The following is a 19,112-nucleotide window of genomic DNA, read 5'->3' on the forward strand; positions in this document are numbered from 1 at the left end:
TATTCCACAAATATCTGAGAATTCAGTAAATACATGATGAGAATTATTTACTTTGATGATTTTGGATCAATTGGAAATCAAGTGAGAAAGAATAAAAATTGACCCCTGTATTAACTTCCTATTGCTTCTGTAGCGAATTACCACAAGCTTAGTGGCTTCAAACAGCAGAAATGCATTCTCTTACAGTTCTGCAGGCCACAAGTACAACATCTGTCTTATGGGGCTAAAATCAGCTTGTCAGCAGTGCCGGTTCCTTCTGGAGGCTCCAGAGGAGAACCTATTCCTGGCCTCTGGCAGCTTCTGGCAGCTGCTTGCGCTCCTTGGCTGTGGCTGCATCACTCCTGTCTCTGTTTCTATAGTCACATAGCCTATCCTCTTCCGTTATCCCTCTTAGGACTTTAGACTAATTTTATTACTCAACCAAGTAATTCAAGATAATCTTCCCATCTCAACATCTTTAATTTAATCACATCTGAGAAATCTCTTTTGCCATATAAGGTAAACGTTAACAGGTTCCAACAGTTAGGACATGAATATCTTTAGGGACCATTGTTCAACAGAGCACAACCTTCTGCTGCACATGATGTACAAAAGTCAACCGTAGATGGAAGGACTATCTTAAATAAAGCTTACAGAAGATAATAGGGAATAACTTCATGACTTTGAGGCTGGCAAAGATATCTTAAAGATGACGTAAAAAGTACTAATCATAACCACACAGGAAATAATTGATAAATTGACCTACACTAACATAAGAACGTATGTTCATCAAAACTCACCATTAAGAGATTGGCAAGACAGTCCACAGAATTGGAGAAGATATTTTCAATACATGTGGCTGACAAAGAGCTTGGATGCTATGTGCCTACATACGTATATATGTATATAGATGTAGATATTAGATATATACACAGACATACCTCTGTATTCAACAAGGAAAAAGCAAACAGCTAAATAGAAGCATGAACAAGAAAAACAAACTCGCACTTTACAAAAGAGGATATCAAAATATGCTCAACTTCACTAATAGGAGGAAAATAAAAATTAAAGCGACAATAATAAACACAGAATAGTTAAAATCTACAAGGTGACCATACCAAGTGATGGTGAGATTATGGATTATGGTCCCATATAAGAGCTGGGACTCTTATATACTGCTGGTAAGGAGTTAAACCAAAACGTCATTTTGGAAAACTGGCAATAGCTACTAAATAAGTCATATTCATATTTTCTGACAGTACAATTCAACTCCTAGTTATATACACAACAGAAAGGCATGCGCTTCATCACAAAAGACACATGCAAGATTGTCATAGCAGCGTTAGTCATAATAACAAAAAATTGCGGGGGTGGAGGGGCTGTCCATCTGTAGAGGAAAGAAGAACTGAAATGTATGTATTCATTTAATGGGACATTTGAAAGCAATGAAAAGGAATGGACTGTAGCATGGATGCTATCTCGCAAACGAAATATTGAGCAAAAGTAAACAGACACAGAAGAAAGTGTACAGAACAATCCCACTAACATGATTTACAATCAAGCAAAATGAATCCCAACTGTTAAACATCAGGATTGTGGCTCCTTTTGGTAGCTGGAAGAAAGGACTTGTGATTCACAGGGCTTCTGAAAATGCAGATGATGTTTGTTTTCTTAAGTTGGTGGTGTTGTGTGAGAGGGTTCACGTTGTGATAATTCACTGAGCTATACACTTGAAATTTGTGTTATTTTCTGTTTGAGTTTTACTTCAATTAATGTTTTAAAGAGATAGAAATCTATGTACTTACATGGACAGATGTCTACCATTTATTGTTAAGTGAAAAGAGAAAGATGAATAAAGCTGTTTGTAACATTATTTCATTTTTAAAAATAAAATTAGGGCTATATAAATATTTGTATGTAGATAGATCAATGACAGCAAAGAATACCTCAAAGTGGGGTGCAGGATGGGCTGGAGGAAGGGGAAATGTTTCTTTTTTTCCATTATATATTTCTTTATCATTTCAATTTTTATGAAAGACACACATTAAAATTAAAATATAAATAATTAATAATAATACGAAATCAAGTTATCCAGTACTCTATAGGTAGTAACAAATACATTTCATTTATTATTTTATTTACTTATCATAGAGGTTCTAACAATTAGTATTTTTTTATCCCATTATAATATATGAGGAAACTGAGGCTCAAAACAGTTAAGTTCATTTAGCTATTAGGAAACAGTCAGAAGTTAATCTCAGTCAAGTTAATACTGTTAATATCATGTTATTCACAGCCTGTGGGAAATAATGTTTATTTCTAATATAGTACTTATTACATTGAATAATTATCTAATAAAACTGCTACCATCTCACCAAATCATTACTCCTTGAGAGCAAAGATTATGTTTGTTGAATGAATGATTGTTATTGCATAAAATATAAATCTACATTAATCATTAATTTAATGTAATGTTTGTTCTTAAAGGTAGTGAGAAGAATTTTGGACAACAGTTTCTTCATTTATTTCTTTTGGAAGGAAGGCCTACAGTTAAATATGGATGTGGAAATTCTCAAAATATCTTGACTCTTTCTGCTAATTACAGCATTAACACAAATGTGTTCATCCCCATCACAATACGGTAAGTACTCCACAGTCGTTCTTTGAACCATAGTGCTGAGCCTTATTCCTTAAATGTTATTTATATGTGTAATAGTCACCCAAATGTGAAAAGAAAGGCAAGAAGGTCCATCTGAAAATTGTTTTGCCAATAATTTTTTTCAGTTTGGGGGAGTAAACTATAAATTAAACCAAGGTGTAATTTGATACCATCCAGTGGCGATCAAAGTGTGCACAAAATGAATCAGTTTCTTTGAAAATATCATGGAGCAAAGAAATAGATTGAAGAGTCAGGTCGTTCAGTTGAAATTAAGATCTAGTTCAATTGTTCAACAAAATATCCACTGAGTGGAAAAAGTACAACTAGTTCCTACTAGTTGTTCCTACTAGTTTGGGGGAAAAAAAGCCATTGACTTTGCAGAGAAAAAGGAAAATCCGATAGAAAGTAAAAACCAATTGAATATTAAAGGGAGATGTCTTTCTGGAGCTTATAAACTTTTGGAAGGCAGTCTATAAATTAGTTCATGCTTCAGAATTAGGAAATCTCAGAACAGAGAAATTGCTAAAAATGATGGTCACATCCCAAGGGGGTTACTGAACAAAATTTACATGTAGCAGCCAAGAATTTAAAATTCTGTATCAGTATAGCATTCCGGTGATAAGGGTCTCTAAAGTTACTCTATGTCAGTTAAAAATAACACTTTGTGTCTGAGTTTATGTGTTAGGTGACAATTGGATAAGTTGATCTGATCCACAGGAATCTTGGCTAACCTATGAAGGTTATATAAATCAAATAAACTTTGCCAGAGTCTGCATCAATCTGAAAATAAAATCAAGGAAATTGACACCAATCTGAAAATGGAAACTCCTTATAGGCAAGGACAGTATCTTACTCATTTTTAATGCATTTAGCAGGGCATCTGACAGCAAGATGCTCAGTCAATGTCCGAATGAATGAAGGAATGAGGGTGTCTGGGCTGGGAAATTCAGTTGGTTATGACAAGAAGCAATGAAATTATCCTAAAGTAATGAAATTACTATTTGTAAATTAGGCGTACTCTTTTGGAACACTGAGTTCATTACAGAACAAACTTTCAGAGCAATAGACTTAACTCCCATTTCCATCATTACTCTTACAAAGCTTTGCAGTTGATCACAGAAAAAGAGCCTGATGAGAAGATGAATAACTTAGAAACCAATTTAAAAGGCATTTCTATTGATAACATCATTATTTTACACAGTGTAACAGTTTATACAAACGGTGGCACATTCAGTTACACATGAAGTAATTTTTATTTTTTGGTCAAACTTTCTTAAAGGAGTGATTTCATCTTTTGCCTTTAAATAATGATGACCTAATTGGGCAGTCCTCAGATAAACCATTCAGATCATCAGGTAGCCTGAAGTTGAAAGCATCTTGTAGAAAAATATGGACGTTTCTAGTAAAATTGAAAAGCAAAGACTTTCCGAGTCTTTCAATTAATTGTATCTGAAACTGAGAAAGTAAAAAGGAGATATTTCTAGTGACACAAAAATGAAAATCTGCTTTGTCTTATAGGCAATATCCTACAAGAATTCAAAGTGACAATAGGTTTCATTAAAGTCTGAACCTAAAACTATATTATATATTGTATATTACATATGGGTTAAATTATTTAAATTTATATAGTAAATTTAAATAAATTAATTAAAATAAATTCACTAAAAATTAATTTTAGAATTTTTGAGTGCCCATCTGCTAAGCACTCTCTCGACATGTCTTAATTTTTGTTTCTCATTTCTTTCTGTTTCTTCTGCTTTTTTTTAATTCTGTGTTTAATTTTATTTATTTACATAACAAATAGTTCTTATTATAATTGTAGTACTATACTAAGCTCCTGGAATTCAATGGTAAGCCAAAACAGACAAAATCCTGATTCCTATATGTATAAAATGTAGTGAAGGAGATTGACAAAAAAATCACATTAATGAGGGAATAACTAAAATTTGAGATGTGTAGGAAATAAAAGAGACATGATATAAGAATAAGTCACAGAGTAGCCTGGCCTATCCTAGAGAGTCCAAGGAAGCCCTCTGAAGAATGAGTAGACGTGAACTTGAGAAAAACAAACAAAAATAATTAAAGCAGAGGTCTCTGTCTTCCAGACAGAGGGAAGAGCATGAGGAAAGACCCTCTCGTGGAAAAAGCCATGTCATATTAAGAGGTCCAATAGCCCAATGTACATGGAACAGAGAAGCAGAGGAGGGCGGCTGAGTACTGGAAGATAAAGATTAAGAGTTCAGCATATGGAAACACTTACAGGGCCTTATAGCCATGTTGAGTGAATGAAGGGGGAGCCAATTAGATGGCTACTGTCCATCCAAGTAAGACATATGGTGGCTTGGGCTAGACTGGTGTCCTAGAGAAACTGACAGATTTAAAATACAATTAGGAGTAAAACTGTACTCATTAATACCAGAAGTTAAAAGAGAGAGAGGTGTCAAAAATGAATACTCATTTTCTGTTGTGCATTGGTTGGAAGATTATTCATTGAGATAGAAACAATGCAAGAAGAGCATCTTTGATAGAGAAGATTGTGAGTGAGTTCAGGCTTCAGCCTGATGAGATTAAGGTGACTTTGAAACATCAAAGTGGAGTTTTCAAGTTGAACACGTGGACATAGAGCTCACAGGAGAGGTCTTGATGGGAAATATGAAGTTATGAGTCGTCAGATTGCAGATGATAATTGAAATAGAAAGTTATGAGTCACCAGTGTGCATGGGTATGGATGGGCATATGGAGTGAGTAAAAAGAATTGCCTGGGACTAAGTCTTGAGGAGCTAACTTTTAATTACTGAGCAGAGGAAGACGAAGCTGTAAAAGAGTCTGAGGAGAAGTAGCCAGAGGAGTGGGAGACAAACCGGAGTGGGTGTCAGGAAAGGCCACAGGAATGTTCTTCAAATGCTCTGATAGTCCTTTGGACTGTCCACATGATTCCATGTGCCAAAGACTTCATTGTAGGGGAATAGAGTAGGAAGTCAGATTGGAGGAAATTGAAGTAGCAAATATAGACAATTCTTTCACAAAGTTTTACTGCGAAAGTGTAAAAAGTGATGTCTAGAGGGAGGTGAGGAGTGAAGAGGAAAAAAATGTAAGATGAGAGATTTGAGCATGTTTGTGGATTGGAATTGTTAGTTGAGCGGAAGGTGTTAATACATAGAAAAATAAAGAAGAATTGAGAGCATAAAGTTTCTTAGAAGGTTGGGGCAATGAGATACAATATACACGAGCAAAGATTCCTGCCAGACAGGTGGGAAAATGGAGAAAGACACACACATTGAGGCTTCTGTGTACATCCTGTGCCTCTGTGTCCATCCTTCGATCTATGACCGCCTTCTGCTTTATCTCTGTCTGTCTAGTTGATTATGTCACCTTCTCTCTTTGTCTTGTGTTCCCCACTCTTCATCCTTAACTGGGCATTATTTAGAATTAAAAGGGTCTGTTTGTTCATCTCTTCCTAACTATCTTAATTCTTACCAATAGCACTCACTATGCAAACTCAGAACAAGTTTCTTCCTAAAAACATTGTGAATTAGGTTAATTTTTACTTATATAAATGTTGATGGAAGTTCTTCCATATTTAAGAGTTCTTGACAGTAAAATACCATACCATGATTGATAAGAATTTATTTTAAAAAATAAACGGAACAAGCTCTAAGGTAAACATGTAAAAGATGGCTTTGATTTTTATTTTGTTATTCGCTACTGAGAATAAACATGCCAGTATTTCCTCCTACTAGATCTGCATTGTTTCTGAAGGGTGGATGGCAGAAGTAGAACAAACTTGAATAAGCCGCTTGTAGTGATCGAGGTCAATTCAGTATCAAGACAGCAGTTCTTCTTAAATGAAATGGAGCTGAGATCATAGCTCTAGAGCTACATTGTAATTCATACTCATGCACCATTTGTCTTTCCTTTCAACAAATTTTGAAAGGGATCACATAGAGAGAGCCTTGGTTTTCACAAGGGTTATTCTCCTTTGGGGAAGTTCAGAAACATTGTCTTACCATATATATACTTTTTCAAGTTTCTGAAGTTTTCTGGCACCTTTTGAATCTGTCCTACACAAAAGCTGACTCTTTAATTCAGTATTCTGTTCTCTAAAGAAGTCCTGCATCCTTTCCTCTAGATAATCTACTGTGTCATCTGCATGTTTTAAAGCTACATAGCCTATTCTGCCTTCCTTAGAGCCCACCCTCCCAAACACCTGGCAACATTTTCTCAAAGATTTATCCAGAGGTGCTAAGTTACGCATGTAGAGCTAAGGCATATTCTAATATCTAATAGCTCATGTTGGTTAACAAACTCCAGGTAGCCAAAGCCAAGTGGATGTTAGTCAAGGATTTCATGACAGCCAGGACTACACCTCCATCTCAGCTACTTTTTAGTAGCAGGTCTGTGTAAAGAAATGCATGCTTGGTTTAAGACCCATTGAATAGACGCTGGGAAAGTTTCTAGTTGGGCAGGAAGAACACTAGTACTTGAGAAAACTCAAACAAGTATCAAGTAAAACCACTGCAAGCATTTTTGTCACATTAACTTCTTGGTCAAGGAGACAAAATGAACTAACACAAGCTGCTGTTGAGTTTTGTAAATGGAGTGATTTTTACCTCCTGTTTGAACTTATTAATTTCCATGAGACAAAAACTGCACACAGATAGAAGTGTATGTGTGTGTGTGTATATCAGCACAGATTACTTTTTATTTATTTTAATTAGCTTATTTCCTACAATTGTTTAAGAAGGTAGGGAAAAAGTTTATTATAATGCAAACCAACATTAGCATCAAAAGAATGGGAAATAAAAAGGATTCTGAGTAGGACTGATTTGGGCTATGCCAAACGAAAGAGATTTACTAGTAAATAATTTATAAAAAATAAGAAGGAGCAACAACTTCTTATAATAACCATATTTAATTTCTCAAAGGCCTTTCAGACAATTCTGCTCAAAATCAGATTCCAGTGCATTGCCGTTTTCCCACATAAATTCTCTGTATTACAACTTACTGCCCAGCTGGTATAGACCTATAACTCCGTACAGAGAATGCACAGGAGACTACCCAAGTTCATGTAAGAAGAAAGAATATCCATAATATATTATCAGCTATAATTTTGAGAACAATTCAAAATGTCCTTTATGTTTCTGATTTTCTAAAATACATAAAAGTTTTTCACCCATTCCTGATAGTTAATATTCTATAAGTTATGGATTTCATGCCTTTAGTCTTAGAGCCAAGAAAGTGTGTAATAGTGAGAACCTTCGCTCTTGAAACAGATGGTGACTTTTGAACTGTGCTAAATCTATAAGATATTAGATTTATTCATAAAACGTTGCCATGTCAATATGGAAAGTTTGGCAAGCGTTTCATCTTAAAAAGGTCAAACTGCATCACTTCAATATTAATTTCTGTATCTTTTCCATCAACTCTTCCATCTGGTATTTCTTAGAGGAACCGTCGGAAAACTAGAGCTTAGAATGGGAAATACAGCAGAAGACTTTATGATTCCCTTGTCCTGTCCATAAACACATGAATCTAAACATTACCTCTGCTCCTTTATCCACACATAACACCGTAATCACACATAACATGTCCCTATAACATGTATCAATACTAGCTGGATAGCAAGTTGTAATGCAGTGTATTTGTATTTAATCATGAATTTCCAGTGTAAAACTAAAATTTCTTTCATTAAATAAGCTTAAGAAAATCCTTGAAGAACGTCTATGGGTCTAGAAGCTGGTGATTTTAGTATTGTTTAGGATTATTGGATAGAGTCTTCTGCTAGCACATATAGCTGTGTCTAAAATGTGCATGTATCTTGAGAAACAAGAAAGCTAAGTATCAGTTTGGTGCTTAGTGTTGCAGAAATAGAATGGATCTTTCTGAGCAAAGACATCATAATCGGAATGTGAACCTGAGTCTACACAGCATGTTCACTGAATAATATGTCAGTGGACTCGATCAGCCAGTTTGATACAAAAAAAAAAATTTCAAGTGACTGTTTGACTATGTGATCACGTGTTTGCTCCTCTTAATTGTGCAGTTCAGTTCAAATGAAATGGCTATTATCAAAGTCACCAAAGTGAAGACACAGCCCACAACTCCTCATCTGGTGTTCTCAGATGCCGAGACAGACCAGAGAGCTGGTTGACTGTGAGCAAAAGGAGACAGCAGTTGGCAAGGACATCTGTAACATGGAGTGGGCAAGGCAGTGGCCTTTGAAGGAAGAGTAGGAATTTATCAGGGGACCAGCAGATGGAAGGGGATCAGCAGACATCACAGTGTAGAATAATACCATGGCTCAGGCAGTAAATTGGGTATGATGGGAACACAAAGTTCAAGCTTTTCAGCAAATCGTTATCAAACATCGTAATTTCTAATGCAGAGAATTCCAACAAATTAAAACAAAAGGCAAGAAATTCTCTTGAAAATTAGCAATGTATGCTGAGGAAGGCTTCACATTCTCTTCATGCTTTATGGTGGGTGGTAGATTTCTACACTGTCAGAGAGGACTATTGAGGAAGTTTGAATTATTCTCGTGTGATGGCGGAGTGTACGGCAAAATGAATTCAGTCCCTAATAGGCTGCTCTCTCTAGTTCTAAAATGCATGTACTCTATCTTCTTTAAGACAAGATTATATAAGAAAGTAACAGAAAGCAAATGAAGACTTCGGGCAAACGGAATATATAGGAATTTGAGCAGAAAAGCAATAATTGATAGAGTCAGAGAACACTTTGCCATAGGGCATTTAAATAAAGGGATTTAACGTGTTGAAAAATAAGATTTATGAGGAAATGTCAGGGGATTATTTGTTTCTTAAGTGAAGGAGTGGTGATTTAGTGATATAGATTTATATTCCGTGTATTTTCCAACCAGCTTCTGTGGGCCCCACAGCTCTCCCTAATTGGGATCCATCACTGTGCTTAGAGGGTATTTGATAACTGCCTTAAAACCACTACCAGGAAAGATATTTTACTGTGAAAGTTCTTTAAATCCTGTTCTTAGTGGTAGGCCTCAATACTTGACAACATATTTATCTTAATTAACTCCTTTAGAACAATTCTCACAGAGTAGACTCAAAATATAGACAATCTTATTCATTTAAAAAAAAAAAAGTCCAGCCATCTAACTTTCTAAACGAAGCTAAAAGAAGCTATGCCAGCTTCCTCCTCAACAAATTGCTATGACTTCATCAATACACTGAATAAAGAGAATATGTATACTGAGATGAATTGTTTCACAATTCAACATCTGTGAACTCTGTTACACCTAACACAGACTCATTTAAGAATAGTTAAGGCTTTTCAAAACAGTTATTAAATTTTTTAAATTGAATGCTGGTTTCATAGCCAATGTGTTTGAATTCAATAAATACAGAACAAAGACTTTTAATATTTCTTTAGATAATTTATTCAAATGTCATCATGAGACAGTAAATTCCGATTTTATAGTATTTATATAGAATTCTGCCCTTTTCCCTCCTGCTATTTAATAGTTGACTTAATTCTAATTGTCAGTGATATCTGAACCCCAATCCTGTCTTCAAAGACAAAATGTTAAAAAGATAAAAAGAAGGAGATTCCAGGAGAACACCCCATCAAATAACATGAAAATTTACATAGGGTCTTATTGGACACCTCAGTGAAGCTCCCACCATTTGGAGGACAGAAATTTCCTAAAATACGTGATGGACTGGGATGAACTCAACCACGCCCTGGCAATCCCTTAATGCAAAGGAACATTCTCCTCTTGCACTGTCTTAGCAATGACACTCATCCTCGCCACTAGGGTGCCGTCGCAGAGATTGTGCTGAAGGAGAACTCCAACTCCTCTAGTACGTAGGCCTCAAAGGAAGTTACGGAAACACAGTCCCAGCTTAGCCTGGCCTCTGTGGAGGATTCTTGGAAGAAGAAAAAGTAAGGTCTTGGATTGCTGATGCACGGAAATCACCGTGAGCGAGTCTGATGCTTGGACACATATGCGCAAGCAGACCTGAGGATTCCTAAAAATATTTGGAGGGGGAGATTATAACAGATTGCGATTCCTGCAGTTAAGAGAGTTGGTTCTCGGCCACTGAGACTTAATAGCTAGTATGTTAGCTCAGGTTCCTTGGAAACAGACAGGGGAGACTTGCATGCAGGAAGTTTATTAATGGGTGCTCTTGGGAAGAACCTCTGTAAGGTGCTGAGAGAAGCAGCAAGGAGAGGAGGGAGCTGAATTGTAAAGTGGTTACAACAGAGGCCTCAGCTTGCCCTAATGGGGCTCTAGGGTAGGATGTTCATAGTTTACTGAATTGAGTCAAGGGCACCTGGCCTTGGTGCCCTCTCCCATCCCCAGGCGACTCAGGGCAGCACGCCACAGCATCCTCTACAGCTTGTGAGGCTGATGGCTACGTCAGCATTTAATGGCTGATAAAGCCCAAGCCACTTGAGTTTGACTTACACCCAAGCAAGCCAATGTTGTTTTTAGATAAACTAGACACAGGTCGCCACACCCACTGTAACCCCCAGCACAGTAACTAGAGGACTGAATTCTCCATGTTAATGACATGATTCCGCTCTCTCTTGTCAGGAGTGACCTAAAGAAATAGTGACTCTTAGGAAAATAGCTAAATACCAATCACATCAAAACCCAAAATGCCAGTTTTGTAGATGTGTCTGCATGCACACAGATAACCAAAAATAATGGCATCAATGATGTATCACTGGAACATAGAGCACTGCCCAAGGAGGGTTTACCTGAGGGTGCAGCAAAAAGATAAATCTTTATATGTTCATTGTGATTCAGAATGAAGGCACAGACACAGAAAGCACGCTTGGGGATGGGAAAGGAGGGAGCAAAGCGTTCCCTGTGTGACTCAGAAGAAGTCTTTACATGTCTGTTCCCTTCTTTGAAACATCAAGATGATAACACCCGTTTTCTGCTATTCAGGCTTCTGTGAGTATCATCTACATGAAAGCTCTTTGAAAAGCATCAAGTGCCCCTCAAATGTATAGTATTATTATTATGGTTTATCATCCATGTAAGTCTATTTCTTCCATTGCTGCCCTAGGACTGGAAAAATTGCTCACTACTTTTTATTTTATAGCATCTTATTAAAAACACTTCATAAAAACTTTAATGAAGTTTTCTACAGATATTTCTTCTTCCAATTAAATAAACTTACTTCCTCATGGTTTCGTTCCCTAAGCGTTTAATTATTTTACGCACTATCTTCTGGATGTCCTCCAAAGTTTTCCACAGCTCTATCAGTTGAATTTTATATGTTGATTCCGTTTTTTAATGGACAGGAAGGTCAAAGACATCACATACATTTCTTCTTCCTATGGAATTTTCCTATAGATTATTAGCAGTATATCTTTCAATGTATAGCCAGGTCTCAAAAATCATATATATCAGTTCACATTTATTAAATGTCCATGAAGGATATTGTTCAAGGAATATATTTGAGGGAGATACAATATGTTTGGTGAAAGAAAATCTTCTCTCCATCATTTCACCTCTCTTCATACATTTCTCCTTTGCATTCATGGTGCAGACACTGTCAGTTTGTCTGTTTCATGGAAAGATGCCAGACAAAGGCTGTTGAGAGAGCTATATGATTACACAACATATACTCCAATGCGTCTTTAAAAATCTGCTAAATGAGGTGTGGGGACAACTAACACATAGTTTGGGTGAAGTATGAGATGCTCCCAGTGGCTTATTCTGAAAGCCACTGTCCTTTCCAGTGCTAATTGGGCAGATGGGTGATTAATCTTCTACCCTCTGTTGGAAATGTTCTTGAAGTTCCTTGCTTGTTAAGCTTGCCTCCTTTTGTAGTTTCATAGATGAGAAAGTGACAGGCCTGGAGCTATAAGAGGCAGGCTCTGGTAAATGGTAGAAAAAGCAGATGAGTAGGATCATGGAGTGGGCACAAAAAAATCTGTGCTACAAAAAGCAGACTTGTTTCCATGACAGCAGGGGAGAAGTCTGTCCAGATGATTGTGAGGTGGACATAGCAGGTAAATTTTGAGCAGATCCAGCAAACAGGATTTTATTTATAAGGATGGGCTAGAAATTTCGCCTGCATAACAGTCTCAATCTAGTTATTTAGTCATGCCCATTAACAGCTATATAATCATAGTAGTTATTTTGCACTTACAGGACAGGCACGATGATAAATAGTTTGACACACAATCTCATTTAGCCTTACAATATCTTTAGGAGGTAGTTACTTTTATGATACCCATTTAAGAGATGAGGAGACTGGAGCTTAAAGAGATTAAATAATTTATCTAAGGTTATGAAACTAGAAACTGAAGCAGGGTTCCCAGCTAGACTGTTTGACTCTGGATCCCTTATACTTAGCAGCCATGCTACACAGCTTGTTGCTGTTCAAATTTTCTTTCCTAAAATACACCTGAAGAGAGAGAATCTCAAATCAAAGCCTTTATACAGAGTTCCTCCCTCATCGTGTATCATTTCAAGGAGAAAACTGTGGCTGATATTCAAAGCCTTTTGTCAGCTTCCTACACATCCATCTCTGTCCTCCTCTGTGACCCAACATGGACTCTCCCATTCCATTTTGCCCAGTCCTTACTGTCCCAAACACAGTGCTACCTTTTCCTACAACATTCATCCTAGCCAATGCTACAATTCTTCTCCCGAAATGCTCTCACTGCTCTTTTCTCTTGAATTGCACACAGTCCTTACTGCAAGCCCACCTCCTTCTAAAAACCAGCCTACACTAGTCCCAACTCATACTCCTCTTCCTGACTCTCAATTCCCACCATGCTCTTGTCTTGTGAGATTCTCTTTGGTCTTTTGGATGAACAGTTATTGCATCTCCAAAAACAAACAATAAATGGTGTGAATATCTCTTTCCTTTGTCACACTTAAACTACTATAAAAATGCTAGGAAGACAATAAGTACATAATACAAGTACATGGCCCCCAAAACCACATGTGAAACTGAATTAATCCAGTATAAATAAGCATGTAAGGGTTGAGCATGTGACAAGTAGAAGAAAAACAATTAGGTAGACTTCATCATGGAAATCTTACTAAAGGAGATCAGTTAAGTAGATGAAGGTCATGGAAATCCAGCTTCTTAGAGAGATCATTTAAGACAGTAGGTTGGCATATGCAAATACATAAATAATAAAATGTTCATATAAGAAATTAGAAAATTGACTTAAGCCTAACGAGAGCTCCAGAAGTCGTGTTGCAAAAAAAGGAGTGGCATTCATAGAGACCTCTCAAGATTAGACAGAGAAGTTATTGATTCTAATTTTTTTCTTAAAAATATGTTTAAATGATGAGATTAATAATAAAATAGCTACCACCAGTTAAACTCTTACTGCTTTACAAGCACATTTTTAAGCTCTTTACCTGGACTTAATTATTTATTCCTAATATCCACCCAGTGAGATACCATTACAATCATTCAGCACATAAAGACATTTGGGTCAACAGTGGACCACATATACGACGGTGGTCCTGTAAGATTAGTACCATATAGCCTAGGTTTGTAGTAGGCTATACTATCTAGTTTTGTGTAAGTGTGCCTGTGACGTTCATACAACAATGAACTTGCCTAGCTATGTATCTCTCAGATCGTATCCTCTTTGTTAAGTGACGCACAACGTCTACTTGTTTTAAAGAGGAGGACACCAAGGTACTTAGAGCCTGAAGACACTGAGAAATCACACAGAAGTTTTCAAAGCCGGGAGGTCCGAGTCCAGAGTCCAGCTGTAACCACTACCCAATATACCATGTACTATAGCATAGGCAATGCATGCAGGTAAAACGTTCCGCACTATGCACGTTTCATGAAACCCTTAAGAAACATGCAAAATTCTCTAACTTTTTAATTCCAAAATATGCTTTATCAAATTAGCGAACATAATTTTGAAAATTCAACTGATTATTATAAATATAAAAAGTATACAAAATCTAAAACATTTTCTATTTTCAACCTTGCTCACAGAATTGACATATTCTCTCTTAGAGAATTTCACAAAATAAAATTTAGTGAAAACTACATTTAATTATGATGACATATTGAAAGAGAAATGGAATCAGTATACCATCTGTCAATTCTGGAATTAACAAAAGGGGTAGATAGAATTATTTTTACTTAGTCCACAAAATATGTAGGTGTGGTAAGTTTAAAGATGTGTTAAAGATGGTTATGAGTTATCCTATGCTGTTGTACTTATTGCAAATCAAATTTTTAATGTACTTGCTATTCTGAAAAAGTCATGGAATTCTGCTACTTGAAGTTCAGTAGGCTATAATTGTTGGGTACTGTACAAAGAGCTTTTAGAAAAGATATTTCTCATCCTTGAAAATTACATAGGTCAATTATATTCTATCATAGACATACTTTTTTAAAAGTCCAGAAAAGCAGGAAAGTTCTATACAATCTCCTTCTGTCTACTAAAAGGAAGGATGTTATCCTAAAATGAGTATTTCTAATTAAAAGGTTGACATAAACTAACATTATTTTTCATATTTTTCTCTAGCAAGAATATTGTATTCTTTTAGATTTGCATTGCCTCTGGAATCACCAATTTTGCTTAAATGGATTTAAACATTCAATTCACAGAATAGGACAGAGGAATATGAGCTACAATAATATTTATTATTTGTGAGAGTAGTGGCTTTAAAATATCACATATGAGTTGTTCAAAAACATGTCTAAGTACTTCTTTAAGGAGTTTTCATTGCTGTATTTATTGCTAGATTCAGGAATCAGAAGAGTGATAATTTTATTGCATGTGATCATTCTAATTGATCCACTGAGAAGACGGTAAATTTTATTTCTAAAATGTTACCTTAATGGTCCAAAATACTTAATTAACCATCCTCACAAAATATATATTTAGTGCTTTCTGAAATATTTCAACGTAAGCCCTAAAAGTTAGATTAAAGATAAACTAATCCAATCCTTCACGTTTCTGCTGAGGAAACTTCATGCCAGAGAGGAAAATGGACTTGCCTGGAAACACGTGACTAAAGGAAAGACAGGAAAGAAAGGATCCGAGGCACTTTCGGCACTCACTCTTTCTCCCACACCCACCCCTTGTCTGCTTTTTAGGGGACATGCTGCTGCCTTCACCTCTCCACTTTGTGTGGCCTATGTTTTACTTCCTGCTACAACAGAGAAGGGAGTTATCAGTTGTTTGTTCATTGTGCCACACCTTTGGAACACTTCACCCTCTGCTGTTTTTTTTTTTTTGTTCAGTTAATGATAGGTTACAATCTTGTGAAATTTCAATTGTACATTAATGTTTGTCATTCGTGTTGTAGGTGCACCACTTCACCCTTTGTGCCCACCCCCGACCCCACCTTTCCCCTGGTAGCCACTAAACTGTTCTTAGCCCACATTTTTAAATTCCTCATATGAGTGGAGTCATACACAGATTATCCTTCTCTAGCTGGCATATTTCACTTAACATAATTCCCTCAAGGTCCATCCATGTTATTGCAAATGGAATGATTTTGTTCTGTTTTACAGCTGAGTAGTATTCCATTGTATATATGTACCACATCTTCTTTATCCATTCGTCTGTTGATGGGCACTTAGGTTGCTTCCATGTCTTGGCTATTGTAAATAATGCTGCAATGAACATTGGGGTACACAGGACTTTTGGGATTGCTGACTTCAAGCTCTTTGGATAGATACCCAGCAGTGGGATGGCTGGATCGTATGGTAGTTCTATTTTTAATTTTTTGAGAAATCTCCATACTGTTTTTCATAGTGGCTGCACCAGTTTGCATTCCCACCAGCAGTGTATGAGGGTTCCTTTTTCTCCACAACTTCTCCAACATTTGTTACTATTAGTTTTAGATATTTTTGTCATTCTAATGGGTGTAAGGTGATATCTTAGTGTAGTTTTGATTTGCATTTCCCTGATGATCAGCGATGATGAGCATCTTTTCATGTGCCTATTGGCCATCCATATATCTTCTATGGAGAAATGTCTGTTCATGTCTCCAGCCCATTTTTTGATTGGGTTGTTTGATTTTTTGTTGTTGAGTTGTGAGAGTTCTTTATATATTATGGATATTGAGCCTTTGTCAGATATATGACTTGCAAATATTTTTTCCCAGTTAGTGGGTTGTTTTTTTGTTTCAATCCTGTTTTCATTTGCCTTGAAGAAGCTCTTTAGTCTGATGAAGTCCCATTTGTTTATTCTTTCTATTTTTTACCTTCTCTGAGAAGGCATGGTGTCCAAAAAGATCCTTTTAATACTGATGTCAAAGAGTGTACTGCCCACATTTTCTTCTAGAAGGCTTATGGTTTCAGGTCTCACCTTTCGGTCTTTGATCCATTTTGAGTTTATTTTGGTGAATGGTGAAAAAGAATGGTCAATTTTCATTCTTTTACATGTGGCTTTCCAGTTTTCCCAGTACCATTTGTTGAAAAGACTTTCTTTTCTCCATTGTATGCCCTCAGCTCCTTTGTCGAAGATAAGCTCTCCATAGATGTGTGGTTTTATTTCTGGGCTTTCAATTCTGTTCCATTGATCTGTGCGCCTGTTTTTGTACCAGTACCATGCTGTTTTGATTACTCTAGCTTTGTAGTATGTTTTGAAGTCAGGGATAGTGATGCCTCCCGTTTTGTTCTTTTTTCTCAGGATTGCTTTAGAAATTCGGGGTCTTTTGTTGCCCCATATGAATTTTAGGATTCTTTGTTCCAATTCTGTAAAGAATGTCATTGGGATTCTGATTGGGATGGCGTTGAATCTGTAGATTGCTTTAGGTAGAATGGACATTTTAATTATGTTTATTCTTCTAATCCATGTACATGGAATGTCTTTCCATCTCCTTATGTCGTCATCCAATTCTCTCAGAAAGGCCTTGTAATTTTCATTATGTAGGTCCTTCACTTCCTTAGTTAAATTTACTCCAAGGTATTTTATTCTTTTTGTTGCCATTGTGAATGGTATTGTGTTCTTGAGTTCTTTTTCTGTTAGTTCGTTATTAGAATATAGAAATGCTACTGATTTGTGCAAACTGATTTTATACCCTGCAACTTTGCTGTAGTTGTTGATTACTTCTAACAGTTTTCCAATGGATTCTTTGGGGTTTTCTATATATAAGATCATGTTGTCTGCAAACAGCGACAGTTTCACTTCTTCCCTCCCTATTTGGATTCCTTTTATTCCTTTTTCTTGCCTGATTGCTCTGGCTAAGACCTCCAGTACTATGTTGAATAAGAGTGGTGATAGAGGGCATACTTATCTCGTTCCTGTTTTCAGGGGGATGGCATTCAGTTTCTGCCCATTGAGTATGATGTTGGCTATGGGTTTGTCGTATATGGCCTTTATTATGTTGAGGTAGTTTCCTTCTACGCCCATTTTGTTCAGTTTCTATCATAAATGGCTGTTGGATCTTGTCAAATGCCTTCTCTGCATCTATTGAGATGATCATGTGGTTTTTATTCCTCAGTTTGTTGATGTGGTGTATCACGTTGATTGATTTGAGGATGTTGAACCATCCCTGTGTCCCTGGTATGAATCCCACCTGATCCTGATGTATGATCCTTTTGATGAATTGCTGAATTCTGGTTGCCAAAATTTTGTTTAGAATTTTTGCATCTATGTTCATCAGTGATATTGGCCTGTAGTTCTCTTTTTTCGTGGTGTCCTTGTCAGATTTTGGCATCAGCATGATGTTGGCCTCATAGAATGTGTTAGGAAGTGTTCCATCTTCCCTAATTTTTTGGAATAGCTTGAAAAGGATAGGTATTAAATCCTCTCTGAAAGTTTGGTAGAATTCCCCAGGAAAGCCATCTGGTCCTGGGTTTTATTCTTTGGGATGTTTTTGATTGCTTTTCAATCTCTTTCCTTGTGATTGGTCTGTTCAAATTGTCTGCCTCTTCTTGAGTGAGCTTTGGGAGATTGTAGGAGTCCAAGAAGTCATCCATTTCCTCTAGGTTATCCATTCTGTTGGCATATAGTTTTTCATAGTGTTCTCTTATAATCCGTTGTATTTCTGCAGAGTCTGTTGTTATTTCTCCTCTTTCATTTCTGATTTTGTTTATTTGAGCTTTCTCCCTTTTTTTCTTTGTAAGTCTGGCTAGGGGTTTGTCAATTTTATTTATCTTCTCAAAAAACCAGCTCTTTGTTTCATTAATCCTTTCTACTGCCTTTTTTGTTTCAATGGTATTTATTTCTGCTCTGATTTTTATTATTTCTCTCCTTCTGCTGACTTTGGGCTTTATTTGTTCTTTTTTCTCTAGTTCAGTTAGGTGTAGTTTAAGATTACTTATTTGGGATTTTTCTTGTTTGTTAAGATGTGCCTGTATTGCGATGAATATTCCTCTTAATACAGCTTTTGCTGTGTCCCATATGAGTTGGTATGGCATGCTATCATTTTCATTTGTTTCCAGGTATTTTTTGATTTCTTCTTTAATTTCTTCAATGATCCATTGTTTGTTCAGTAGTGTGTTGTTTAGTCTCCACATCTTTGTGCCTTTCT

The 19,112-nt window shown here is 36.4% G+C and overlaps 1 protein-coding gene across 1 annotated transcript in view; it reads left to right on the forward strand.

The window, feature by feature from the left end:
- The window catches only part of LOC106842352 (protein eyes shut homolog), a 1,064,587-nt gene that overhangs the window by 800,812 nt on the left and 244,663 nt on the right, over nt 1-19,112 (forward strand). The window contains exon 24 of the mRNA XM_070516721.1: nt 2,467-2,620. Within this exon, the coding sequence (XP_070372822.1) occupies nt 2,467-2,620 (154 nt within the window). The remainder of the gene's footprint in view (nt 1-2,466; nt 2,621-19,112) is intronic.

The sequence above is a fragment of the Equus asinus genome, chromosome 8 (genome assembly GCF_041296235.1).
Source record: "Equus asinus isolate D_3611 breed Donkey chromosome 8, EquAss-T2T_v2, whole genome shotgun sequence".
In the NCBI taxonomy this organism is placed as follows: domain Eukaryota; kingdom Metazoa; phylum Chordata; class Mammalia; order Perissodactyla; family Equidae; genus Equus; species Equus asinus.